General features: G+C 36.7%; 1 protein-coding gene across 1 annotated transcript in view; it reads right to left on the bottom strand.

The window, feature by feature from the left end:
- LOC148913212 (neural cell adhesion molecule 2-like) overlaps positions 1–7534 on the bottom strand; it is a 31860-nt gene extending 24326 nt beyond the window's left edge. Inside the window, exons 1-2 of the mRNA XM_089026000.1 lie at positions 7354–7534; positions 5711–6094 (exon numbers count right to left, since the gene is read on the bottom strand). Coding sequence (XP_088882126.1) covers positions 5711–6094; positions 7354–7432 — 463 coding nt within the window. The 5' untranslated portion in view covers positions 7433–7534. The remainder of the gene's footprint in view (positions 1–5710; positions 6095–7353) is intronic.
- Between the last annotated feature and the right edge of the window lie 5262 nt (positions 7535–12796).

Raw genomic sequence — 12796 nt, forward strand, 5'->3', positions numbered from 1 at the left:
GGTCTTGTTTTTTCTAAAAAATATTGCTTAAAAACATTGTTCACTATGCGCATGCACTAGCTACTTGTGATGCAAACGAGCAGATTTTTTGATCAGCCTTACTTTTTACAGTGTTTAACACTAACAGCACTTCACACTACATTAATCATTTAATATGAGTGATTCAAAAACACAAGTAGTTGCAATTTCTATAGATACAGGCATGCTTCAATTCAGTCAACATCAGTAAGTGAGCTAAAAGGTATTATCTTAATTTTCAGTCTAAAAAAAGATAAGTAATCGTATGGGAGATGTGTAGAATTAAGGATTAATTTCACGAGTGTTTTCAAAGTTGTCAAAACACATGAAGTGAAATTTATCCGCCTCAATTTTACGAGGAACCATACGATTACCCGTTTATCACATACTGGGCAAAATTCAACGAAACTAAACTATATATTAAATGTATTTATGGTTCAAAATAATTTTATTCAGCAGAGTTCAAACTTTGGACAATAATACTTCAAGGTTTCCTCCTGTACAAAAGAATATCATCGATCGCTAAGCTTATAACAATATTTATTTTGTAGGGTTTACCTTGGGTTCCGCTAAATGAAATGTTAAATCTTCAAAAAAAATATTTAAAAAAAATTAATGAATGAATGAAGGAAGGAAGGAAGGAAGGAAGGAAGGAAGGAAGGAAGGAAGGAATAAAGGTGATTCAACCAAAAGAACACGACAAACGTTAATAAATTAATTGCTACCAACAAAGTGTTTAGTCTGAATAGGAATCAAATTAAAAGGAAGAAGCCCTTTAAAGTGGCATTATGGTCGGCGTTTTGACTGATTAATTCCAGACTGAGATGAATGTGCGGAATTTCCAGCGATGTTCAAAGTCACCGCATTGCAGCTTGTGAAGTTGTACAGATTTGGGACTATTGAGTAGCCTTTTCGAGGCCCATTTACGTAAAGCATTTATCCATACACCTGTACTTTGGCTAGTGTTTCATTTTCGATTGGAATTTTTAGTTTTCTTATGGTTTCTTCATCTGCCAATGCAAAACGGGAAGCCATTTTGGAAAACATGGGTTTATACCAGCTGGTTTTCTTTCCACTCCTCCAGCTGATCCATCTTTGTAGGATAAATAAAGTTATTGATTGATTGATTGATTGAAAAGCAAAATTTACAGTTTATGAGCGTTGCTAGGCAACTGAAGTAGCAACCATTTTCTAGTAATTCGCCCCCGAATTACAGAATAAAGCCCTTCTTCATTAGCCAATCATGCATATCATCATCAAGTAATTTTGCAATGTATATGATAAATAATAAGACGACACACTCGAACTCTTCACATTTATATTTTGGGTTGGTAACTTTCGTAGTTAGGTGGCCTGGTTTTCTTTGCCATACTTTTTAAAAGTCATTAAAGACATCCATTTACTACCGAAATCGATGAACTGTGAACACCGCGAAAAAAACGATCGATCGTGATTTGAATTTTTGATGACTCACGTGATCGATTGGACGGCCCCTAAACATCATGTGATATTAGAGTCCCGTCAAACTAGAGCGAGTACAAAGATCAGCAAGCGTTATAGTTCTCTTGTTGAAAATCTCATTCGTTCCAAACAAAACGATATTCAAAAACAGCAACTTCAGATGGAGCAAAAGCACAGGGAAATAGATTCCTTACGGAGTGCATGTACAAAGTGTTATTTGAGAGCCGACCATACACGCGCGAACTGTTACAATATACCATGCGATTCACCGCGCCTTTGTGGGGACCTAAAGAGGCATTCAGAGGAAAAGAAAGAACTCAATAACTTACAAGCAGAATATAAACTTTTAAATACCAAGTTAAAAAGATCCAAAAACGAACTAGAAAACTTGGAGGAAAGCCTAAAATCAAGCAAAAGAACTTTTTCCCAGAGGATTCTCTCACAGCTAATTAACAGTGACAAAGATAAATACATTTCATATGTCAAAGGTCGGGAAATCATGGACTGAATATCGATCAATAAAGACTCGAAGAAGATCGAGAAAATGTGCAAGGGAGTTGTTTCGAGGGCCCAGAGCTTATCCAACAACATGATTCACACGAAGAGATTGCTTCGTCGTTTACATCGTCCCGTTCTGCAAGAGCTAAAATGGTAAAAGATATGTGGTCACAGAAAGGGGTAAGCTTTCAGGAACAGGTCCAATCTATACCCCAAGTTGTACCATTCCTGCACCTCAAACACCAGAGGAGGAGGATTACCGGATGACGCTTGCTTTGCGTGAAAGCCAGAGGATAAGCGGCCCATGTTATTTGCCTCCGCACTTCACAGCCGCAACACAGCCCCCGCCATCTTATTATTCACATACTTTTACAACTCCAGTTTCCAATATTACTACTTCAAACAATAATGCGATTGAAAGAGCTTCACAAGAATGCACATCACTGACTACATTTACCAATACAGAATCGTCCGAAGACGGAAATTTTTTGGACGTGTTAGCAGCGGCAGCAAACATATTGTTTGATATGCCCTGATAATAACTGTCTCAGTCTGATTGTCAGTCGATCGGAGACGAACAAACATTGCCAATATTTGCATTTGTAATAAAATGGAAACAACTCGGAAGAACACAGTTACGAATTTTTGCGTAATCTGATTTTGGTTTTCTGAATTGAAGCGATTTTCTAATTACAAGTTTTACATCGATTTAGAAAACTCATTAATAATTCATGAAGGAAACACAATAGGAATCATGGCCATGAAGGTGATTTTATATCTGATATAGATTCGTCTTCATTTGCATAAATTTTAACTTGGATTTTTTCTATCAAACTCGGTTCATTTCGTAAAGTATTCTGTACAATATGAAAACAACATCATCAGTTTTCTAAGCCGTTTAATAAACTCGCAGACCGTGTTTTATCGGGTCTAAAACCACTCGGCTACGCCTCGTGTTTTATACCCGATAAAACACTCCTGCTCGTATTTTAAACAATACATAAAAACAGGCAATTTGAGTTAAACAAAGTTCTTGAGAGATATGTTGGCTGTTGATGAAAATTTGTGTTTACTAAATACTTTGTGTTTTTGATATACTGTACTAGAGTTCAAACACTCGTCTAAACGTACAAAAGAGTGCTAGCTTACGCAATATTGTCAGGTAATTGTTTACAACTTTAGTTCAAAAAGAGAGAAATACAGCAATGTTTAATGTTAGTTTTCTTTATTCCAAACAAATTTATGTTTACATTTTTTAAATTTTAGTCCGTAAGACTGAATGGTTTTATTTCATTGGTGTACTAAAAACAACATCATACTATACAAGTTCATCTATTTCGCTTTTTCAAATTGAAATAATTTAATAAACATAATAAAGAACATTTACTTCACATTTTGTGTTTTGTGAAAGTGTTTTTTACTCTGAATGTATCAGGTCTGGAAACATTTTTATTAATTATAGTTCGAACTGTACAGTAACTTATAGTTATGGTTGATAAACCACAAATAAACCTGAAATGACACTCAACAATGATATATCGTGAGATATTTCAGCGCCGGGTACGTATGTTATGCATTGTATATTGATAGCCTCGTTTTATTTACGACTCAAATTTTACATTTTACTATCTCCGTGCTTCATACTTTCTATCAAAGTTTTTGATGTTTTTTTCTTACATGTAACTAAAATTTAAAGTACCCCTACTTTGTTGTAAAACACACGAAAATTTTGGGGATATATATCCCGAAGGCCGCGATAAATAGCAGCATCGATGTTAAATCTAAGGAGATCTCGATATTCGTACCTATGTAGCACAGTTTTCAGATTGTTAAAAATATCACTCTACGGGGTTGAGCTCCGGTGAATAGACAGGTAGATATATAAGGGTGACACCGAGGCTATCCTGCCATTCAGCTAAGATTTGTCCTCCATCAAATCTGTGAAATGCTAAATTATCAAGTACAATGACGTCGCCGTAATCCAGGATTGGATTACCATCAGGCTGTGTGAACTTGCTTGCTTCGTGAAAGAAATTTAAAAACTCCACGGTGTTACTTGCTCCTTGTAAAGTGTTTGCATACATTATTCACTCACATTATTCCTTTAACACCACACAGCAAATTCAAAGTAACATTAGGCGTCTAGCCATTACGCATCACTTCAACACAAGGAGTACCTTTGGCGGAATGTCCATACTTCGGAGTTGCACAGTCGGGTAATTTAATACCTGATTCGTCAAAGAATTTAAGACGGTAAGGGTCCTCTGTAACGTCTCCTCCTTCCCTCAAGATATTGTCCATTATCAAAGATTTTAAATCGCTTGAAAGCGGTTTTCCTTGACAAAAAGTTCTTCCAAATAAATTCATTTTCTGACCACGTAAACGGCTTTTCTAATCAGTATGCCGCCTTTTGTTGTATACTTATAGCTTCGAAATATGTTTTGGGGCCATCCAATCGGTCACGTGAGTTACCAAAAATTTAAATCACGATCGATCGTTTTTTCGCGGTGTTCACAGTTCATCGATTTCGGTAGTAAAAGCTTTACTTTAATTTTGCATTCTTAACACCAGAAATAAAATGTCATCTAATAGCATGTCGTTTGTCAAATTTTGGTGCATTATGATAAGTTTACCAAGAATTCGATTTTATGACTCAGTGTGTAGTCTGTATAAAGCCTTGTGAGCATCGTAAGCTGCGTAATCGTAATCGTAGAACGTTGTAATTAAAAAAGCTTAGGATCGAGTATAAATCAGTGCGACGCAAGCAGAATCATAACCTCCCTTCCTTGTTATTTTCCCGCCAGCTTAGAAATTTCCAGCATTCCGTGCGAACGCTGATGGTAACGAGCGTAGTGATTGGTCAATGATATTTACAATTACGTTTTCTTGGTTCACACTGTTGTCTATTCAATCATTAAATGATCGTATTAGTAAGGAAACAAAACCTTTTGAACAATTATACGATGCTGTTACGACGCACCTGATGACGGCGTTTAACACAACTATATTTGATTCATGCTGGGTTTTAATGCTGCCTACGATAACGGTTACGATGCTAGTGTCACGAACCAGTCGACAACGTGCGATATATATTGCTTATTGCCTTCGTTCTAGGTATTGAACTCTCACATAAAGCTTATTGGATTTTAGATGTTAGCATTTTTGTGAAACATGTGAATAACGCTACGCGTCTTGGTTTCCTACGCTCCTCTCGTGTTCTCCCAACATCCCGCGTGTTTTGATCAGAGTATCAAACACGGAAAACTGTTTTTGATCTGTTAAGTCTATAATCTATTACCTACGGCTCGTGAATTCTATAACTTTTATCGTGTCCTACAGCACCAGTAGTGTTTTATCAGAGAGCAGAACATAGCTTATCCTGATCTATTACTCAAGTGAAATTTCAACTCTGATCTTAATTTGATAATGACAATATATGCTAAAACAATTATTCGCCTCAGGCTCAGTGAATGTGGAGAATATTTAGTTCGCCGCTCGAAGACTCGCGTCACGATAAATATTCCCCGATAGTCACTTCGCCTTCGGCGAATAATTGCTAAATATTCCGTTTACCTATAACAAGTATGCAAAACAACAACAACAACAAAACAAACAAACAAAACAAAAAAACAAAACAAAACAAAAACAAAATTAAGAGAAACAAAGGAAGAAAAAAAAAAAAAAAAAAAAGGAAATAACAGCTCCCAGGAGCTGAATTTTAATTGTAGATTACCTGTCACTTCTAGCTGTACTTCGTGTTTAATAGGATCCTTTGCTTTAAGCACCAGATTACATATATATATCCCGTTATCAGCAGTAGTCACATCAGTAATGACCAGAGTAGCAGTGGATTCTCTGCTTACTCGATCAGGGTTTAGTAATCTTGGTGGACATGTTCCTCTATTGATGACAAAACTCCAGTTATTGGTGAACCTGTCATCCACACCGATTGTATTAAAATTGCTATGCTTCTGATTGTAGAAAAACCATTGTGGAGATTCAATACTAAACTCTTGCTCTCTGTTGTCCACATGGTAGTCCCACATAAACCTGGCTGTTCCTCCATTAGATACGTACAACACACTGGGAGGGAACTGAGTGAAGCGAGCTGTTGTTTCTGAAAAGCAGCAACAATCAAGCAATGTTTTTATCTTACTTGTACAAATTTTACTAACCCACTGATTGGCTGCAGTGACCTACTGTGGCCGAGAGCGGACATAAAAAAAGTCAAAATCAAAGCTGTCAAAAATTCAAAGGTCAAAGTGATTTAGGACCATATTACAAAGTGAGTTTGTCTTCTTGATCAATTTCCTCTTGTTATTTTGTCACAAGACATTTTGACATTTTTGTTTATTAAGAGGAACGCCTGGGAGCTTTGAATCTGAGTTTGACTTTTCGCTGTTTTACTTTTGGTTGTTTGACAAATCGCCTGAAAACAAAATGGCGGAGGCCAAACGGAGAAATGTCAAAAGCGAAAATCTTTCATGACAAAATGCTAGACGACAAAGTCGCTTGAGACGAAATGTCAAAATGTCTTGTGACGGCAAAATAACAAGAGGAAATTGGTCAAAAGGACAAACTCACTTTGAAATATGGTCCATCACTTTGACTTTTGAACTTGTGACATTTTTGATTTTGACTTTTTGTATGTCCGCTCTCGGCCACCGTAAGTGACCATATTCTAGAGATAGAATGTTTATCATATCAAGTTCAATCAAGGTCACAACGAAGTTGAAATTGAGTGCAATTTTGTTTAGAAGCAAATAAACTTATTTCATTTCCGCATATTAGGCAGTTACCACGAACTCGGTCTGCCTTTGTTTTTAATATAATTGTTTTTATTTTTACTTGCTATCTGTTTTTTATGATGAAATTTTCGTTATACTTTAAAAGAACCCCAACGGTTTTGGGGGATAAACTCGTATCGTTTGCTTTATTTGGGCAAAATATAGCGGTTATGGCGTTAGCATCTATTTGGGTATGTGTTGGGAATAGAAAAATATCCAGCGAATTCAGTGCACACCGACGAAGGACTAGCGTACGAAACGTCAGAAAGTTTTTTCAACTTTTCACGTTGTTAAATTTACTCTTTTATCATTACTAGTTATCGATCGATGTATCAAGTTCACTAAAGGACGACGGCACTAGTACTTCTACACCGGAACCTCTTGAACAGCAATATTTTCACTCATTTATGGATTAAAACTTTAACCATTTATTAGTACTATTATTATTTTTTATAATCTAGATTTCTTTAAAGATATTTAAATATTTTTGTCTCTAATTGGTAGAAAGCGGGAACCAAAAATTTATCCCTAATTACAATAGTTTAAACCACTTCCATCATGAGCAAATCACAATTTATTTATAACTTACCAACGTAAGGAGGTAAGAAAATTCCACCGATGAAACCAAGAATGTAACAAGAAATGATAGGTACTTGAACAACACTCATCCTGGAGAAAGATTTGGATATAAGAAAATCGAAACTCCCTTTTGGACGAGCAGCTTTTTATGAAATATTTGCTGATCGAGAAATAATTATACTCCGCATTTGTTTCCTGTTGTTGACCTTTTTGCTTTATCGCTGAATATCAGCTTTGTTTACATAAGAAACTCGTAACGCAACTGTCATTGAAATGGAAGCACGTTCTCTGGGATCCCTGTGTCTTGTGCTCTGTCAGTCCAAACTTTCACATTAAAATACATGTACATTTGCTATGGTAGGAAATTGAATAAAGCTATTAGTAATTCAAAGTCCAGAGGAAATTCACGTGGGATCTGGAAACCCAATCAGAGTAGAAAGGAAGACCACTAGTGATCTGGTTTGCCTTTTGAATTCTGCGTTGTGATATAAAGATTTGTGATAATTACTTAGATTTATGTGCCGAATAATCTAGAATGTGAGCTTGTTTACAGTACTTCTGATCCTGATCTTCTACGGAACGTCATTATTTGCTGCAGAATGTTTATCATGCATTTGATAGATAAAAAAATAAGATTATCTAATATCATATTTCTAAAAGAACATGGTAAAGGTTTTTATCTATTACTCGCGCTACAGCGGCGTCTGTCACTCAGCTCGTTGATTTTTCTTTTGTGTCGGATAGTCTCGCGGACCCAAATTGTGGGATTGCTTATTGTCCTCGTATGTAAATATACCTTGAAAAGTTGTTATCCTTAAAATAATTCGAATAAATCCCGAATCTCCCAGTCATTTCGCGCGATGGAGCAGCAAGAACCTCTTCTTTGCGTCCAACTTTGTTGTGATTCTTGGCGTGCCGAGATGTATTGAAATTTCCGAATTAAGATTGTCTGTACTACTACTGCAACTAAAAACTTTCAGCGCCTAGACATTATTAGGTCCTATCGTACTCGTGCCATTCTTCATGAGCCGAATTCTTGTAACAAAAAATTAATGGCGGACGAAAATAAATCGTAAAATCTAGGCCCTTTCCTTTCTAATATCAGAAGGATTTCAGTGAGCGATTATTAATGGTATCCAAGATTATTTCAAAAAAGTTCCAGCTCGAATGAAAGAGTTTTAATTTTGAAGCAGTTTTCGTCCAATACTCCTTTTTACAGTTATATTCAGTGACCACGAATAATAGTTCCTAGCCGAGGCTGGAGTTTCCGTGCATAGCAAAACTACACTTTATCTTGCGCGGAAACTCCAGCCTCGACTAGGAACTATTATTCGTGGTCACTGAATGAAACTGTAAAATGGAGTATTGCCCCTTTTAACTCAGTCAGTCAGTCAACATAACACAAGGAAGTAAATCACAATTAACTAATACATTTATCTACGCAACGAAGTAGAAACAATCCATATATGAACACTCATCCTTAGAAAGAATTTGACATTCAGAGATCTAACACTTTTTTAAATATCATTATATATATATATATATATATATATTTTAATAATTCTTCCAGATGATGGTGCACGTAGTCAGCGAGTCCTTTTGCTTTAAAACAACGACTGTAGTTACTTTTAATTATGCACATTCGTTTCTCATGGTCGACCTTTTGTTCTTCATCCAACTGTTTGTCTGTTTTACTGGATCAAGCAATGGAGTTAATTTTTCTTCACTCGGGGCATAAATGTCACGTAGCGTTCGTGTTCTTCCTGTGTCACGTGTTTACACATTTCAGAATGACAGGCTTTAGCTGTTGATCCCTCCGTATACAATTTTACCCATTTACTCTATAACCTTTTCAAAGTACGTTTCTGAGCACAGTATTTACCCTTTTTACAAACAGTTAAGGAAAGAGGCCTTTCTAAAGAAGTTTACATTTTTTTTCCATTTGTAAAATAATAACGCAGTGCAACAGCATGATGAAACAGATTACGAAAGAATGAAACAAACGAAAGAAGCCTGAGACTTCGCAGCTACAAATATCGGTTCTTTAATACAAAATAAATAGCTGGTTTCTTTTCCAAACTAAAACATAACCGATTATCGCTGGAAAAAAAAACGTTTCCTTACTTTATTAACTACATATACGTTATTTAATAAATCGTGATAGATTGGCTATAGTTGTTTGAATCCTTGGCTGGTTTAAGACAATATGACTTGCTAATATTTCGGTTTGAGAATTGCAATTGCATGCACATTTAATATAGCATTTAATTAATACAGGTTGTTGTATAAACATTTAAAAAAATTAATAATAACTAGTTTTTTAAACAAAACAAGCAAAATCAATCGCACAATATTGAAGGTATAGACTAACATTTTCGAAATTACCTGTTTTGTATATACTAACAGTTATTTTCACCAATCTAGGGGCTTTTGAATCAAAATAGAAGATGACCCTTGGTCACGGTACAGTACGATACCTGGTTTCTGGAACACTTTACCTTTGTATCTAAGAATCTAAAGGCGAAATGAAAGTAAGTTGCTAAGTTGCTAAAAAATGTGATAGGGCTACTAATGTACAACGACAGACGTTTTGGACAAAAGGTTTATGCCACAAAATCAAGAGCGTTTAAGAAATGAATTTTGATGTCAAACTTTCACTTTCCTCGAACTCCATTCCAAATTTTCCCTACAAAATTTACAAGATCACACGGCTTGCTTTTTAAACCTGTTTGATGTATAATGGTAAGGCAGGCTAATCTTTGATCAATACTTCCCTTGGAATTGCTTTAGAGTTTATAGTTTTCAATGTTCATAGATATCATTTAATCATTGTCATTTTAAAGGAATAATAATAATAATAATAATAATAATAATAATAATAATAATGATAATAATAATGATAAATCTTTATTCAGGAATTCACAATGTATAAATAAATAAAACTAATTTAAAAATGATTATAATTCAAAGAACTAATTTAATAACTAAGAAAAACCTAGATACAAATATAAATTTAAGTAAAAATACCCTCCCTCTACGCAACCATGCTAGCAACAGGAAATTACTTTTCAGATCTTCAGATCATTCCAGTCATTACTACCGAATTTAATTGAAGTCCATTGTCCCCATTTAAGTATTCATCCTTTCAGAAATACGCTCGGGAATGCTTAAATCAGAGGCAGAGCTTCTCGTACTCCATTGGACAATATTAGATAAGAACAGATCCTCGTCTTGTAAATTTCATCAAGTCGTACGGTGAAGTCATCGAATATGGGCGACCAGCGATGCAAACAAAATATCCCTGAATAAGTGAAGTTTCTATAGTTTTCCAGTATTTGGGACGATGTCGTCTGTCTCCAGGACATTAAATGTCTCTGGAAGACCGCTGGATGCGCTGGACCACCTCCAAAATGACAGAAAGCGAGAAAAGCAAGAGCGCTCAAAAGAGCGTGACTGCTTTCCATGACAGATCTAAATTTTGATAGTCTCTGTAAGGCAGCACTTGCAGAAGATTTATAAGAAAGGTCCAGGATAGTACGCACATCTTTGTTCTGTAAAACTTGTAAATCTGACATTAAGGACTCATTACCCCGATCCCCCAGATTATTTCAGCATAGTCTAACAATGGCAAAATATAATAAGAATTATAAAATAATAGCCTACTGTGGTTTGGCAAATAAATCTTAATATACGCTTAAGCAATCCTGGCTTTTGTTGATCTTAGATTTTATGTAGTCAATATAGGTTATTTCATGGAAAGTGCGACGTACGGGATTTTATTCACGAGTTGTTTGTATCATCACCGAACGAGCGAGGAACGAGCGAGTGAGAAGGGGTTAGCACGTGCCACCTACATGTTGTGGCCCGCATCTCGTGGCCCCATACGTATCTGGAGGCCCCTTGCCCATAAATCGGAAACGAAGCATGCTATGGTAACGAAAGTATGTACAATGGGCGAGACTTGTGTTGTCAGTTATCTGACCACGTCACATAGCGTGACGTCACATACCACGTGACTTACAAACAAAATTGCGGGGTAGCATGGCTGGCGTTCGCGGCTAACGCGTCGTCTTTCACCGCTGTGAGTCCATTGGGTCAGGTCGCTGGTTCGAGCCCTGCGGTCACCACATGTGAATTGAGTTTGTTTGATGTGCTGTTTTCTCCTATGCTACGAGGGTTTTCTCCAGGTTCTCCGATTTCCTCCCTCCGTAAAAATCAACATGTGGGCTGAGCGTTGTGTGCATAGAATATTGAATGTAATGGTAGTGGTTGCGAGGGAAAAGTGTCCCCAAATAGTGCGAAAGCGGTAAAACGACTAGACACCTAAATAAAAGTGATTTATTTATTTTATTTTTTAATATTCGCCAATAATCATTACAATGAATGCTATGGTAACGAAACGTGGTGGGTGAACCTTGTGATGAGAGTCTGACCACGTGATATGACGTGACGCCACATATCACGTTACTTAACAACCACACATTATCGCCGATTTTTGCCAACAGTCGTGACTCACGAACAATTGCATGTAATCATGATTAAAACTTATATTAAGCGTACTCGCTTCCACGTACATCTGGTGGACCCGCTTCTCGTGGCCCCATGAACACGCATCTGGTGGGCGCTTGACTATAACGCCTGAACGAAGCATGCTATGGTAACGAAGCTTGGTAGCATTGCTGAGACCTGTGTTGTCAGTGATCGGAAAACGTGACATGACACGATATCCTCACATAGCACGTGATTTAGGAAAACAACACTATTGTCACAGTAGTACTTGCTCATAAAGCATTTAGGATTTAAAGATGAGAGTATGTGGACCGCGTGGCACTAATGAAATAGTAGAAGATAATATAGGTAAGTTGTAGTGCTTGGGAACGAGGTTATTCCGGGCGAAAGCCCTTGGAATTAAATTCGGAAAAATTAATTTCCGACCTCGCTGGGATTCGAACCCACGACCTTCGGAATTGTACTACCGATGCTCTACCAGCTGAGCTAGAGGTCAGACTGAGAGCAGGCCGGGGTGAAATAGAAGTTAGGTCGCGGTAATTATGATGCAAAGATGAGAGTATGTGGACCGCGTGGCAGTAATGAAATAGTAGAAGATAATATAGGTAAGTTGTAGTGCTTCACCCCGGCCTGCTCTCAGTCTGACCTCTAGCTCAGCTGGTAGAGCATCGGTAGTACAATTCCGAAGGTCGTGGGTTCGAATCCCAGCATTTAGGATTTGTTCAGGACTGATTTGTATTTTATGTTGTCGTTTTTTACTCAATATCCTTACCAAACTAAAATTGGCATGGAAACATAACTTTATGATCTTTAGTTTCTAGGATGAAGAAGCGGTCACTTAACTTTGATCCTCAATTGCTCACGAAACCATGAAAATTGAAATAAAATGGGCCATCGGTTATCATCAGCTGTACTTAAAACGTTATGTTGTATTTCCATTCTTT

Source organism: Actinia tenebrosa, unplaced genomic scaffold, assembly GCF_029948245.1.
Source record: "Actinia tenebrosa isolate PJP-AT-01 unplaced genomic scaffold, QUT_ActTen_1.0 PGA_scaffold0__85_contigs__length_37466705, whole genome shotgun sequence".
NCBI lineage: Eukaryota > Metazoa > Cnidaria > Anthozoa > Actiniaria > Actiniidae > Actinia > Actinia tenebrosa.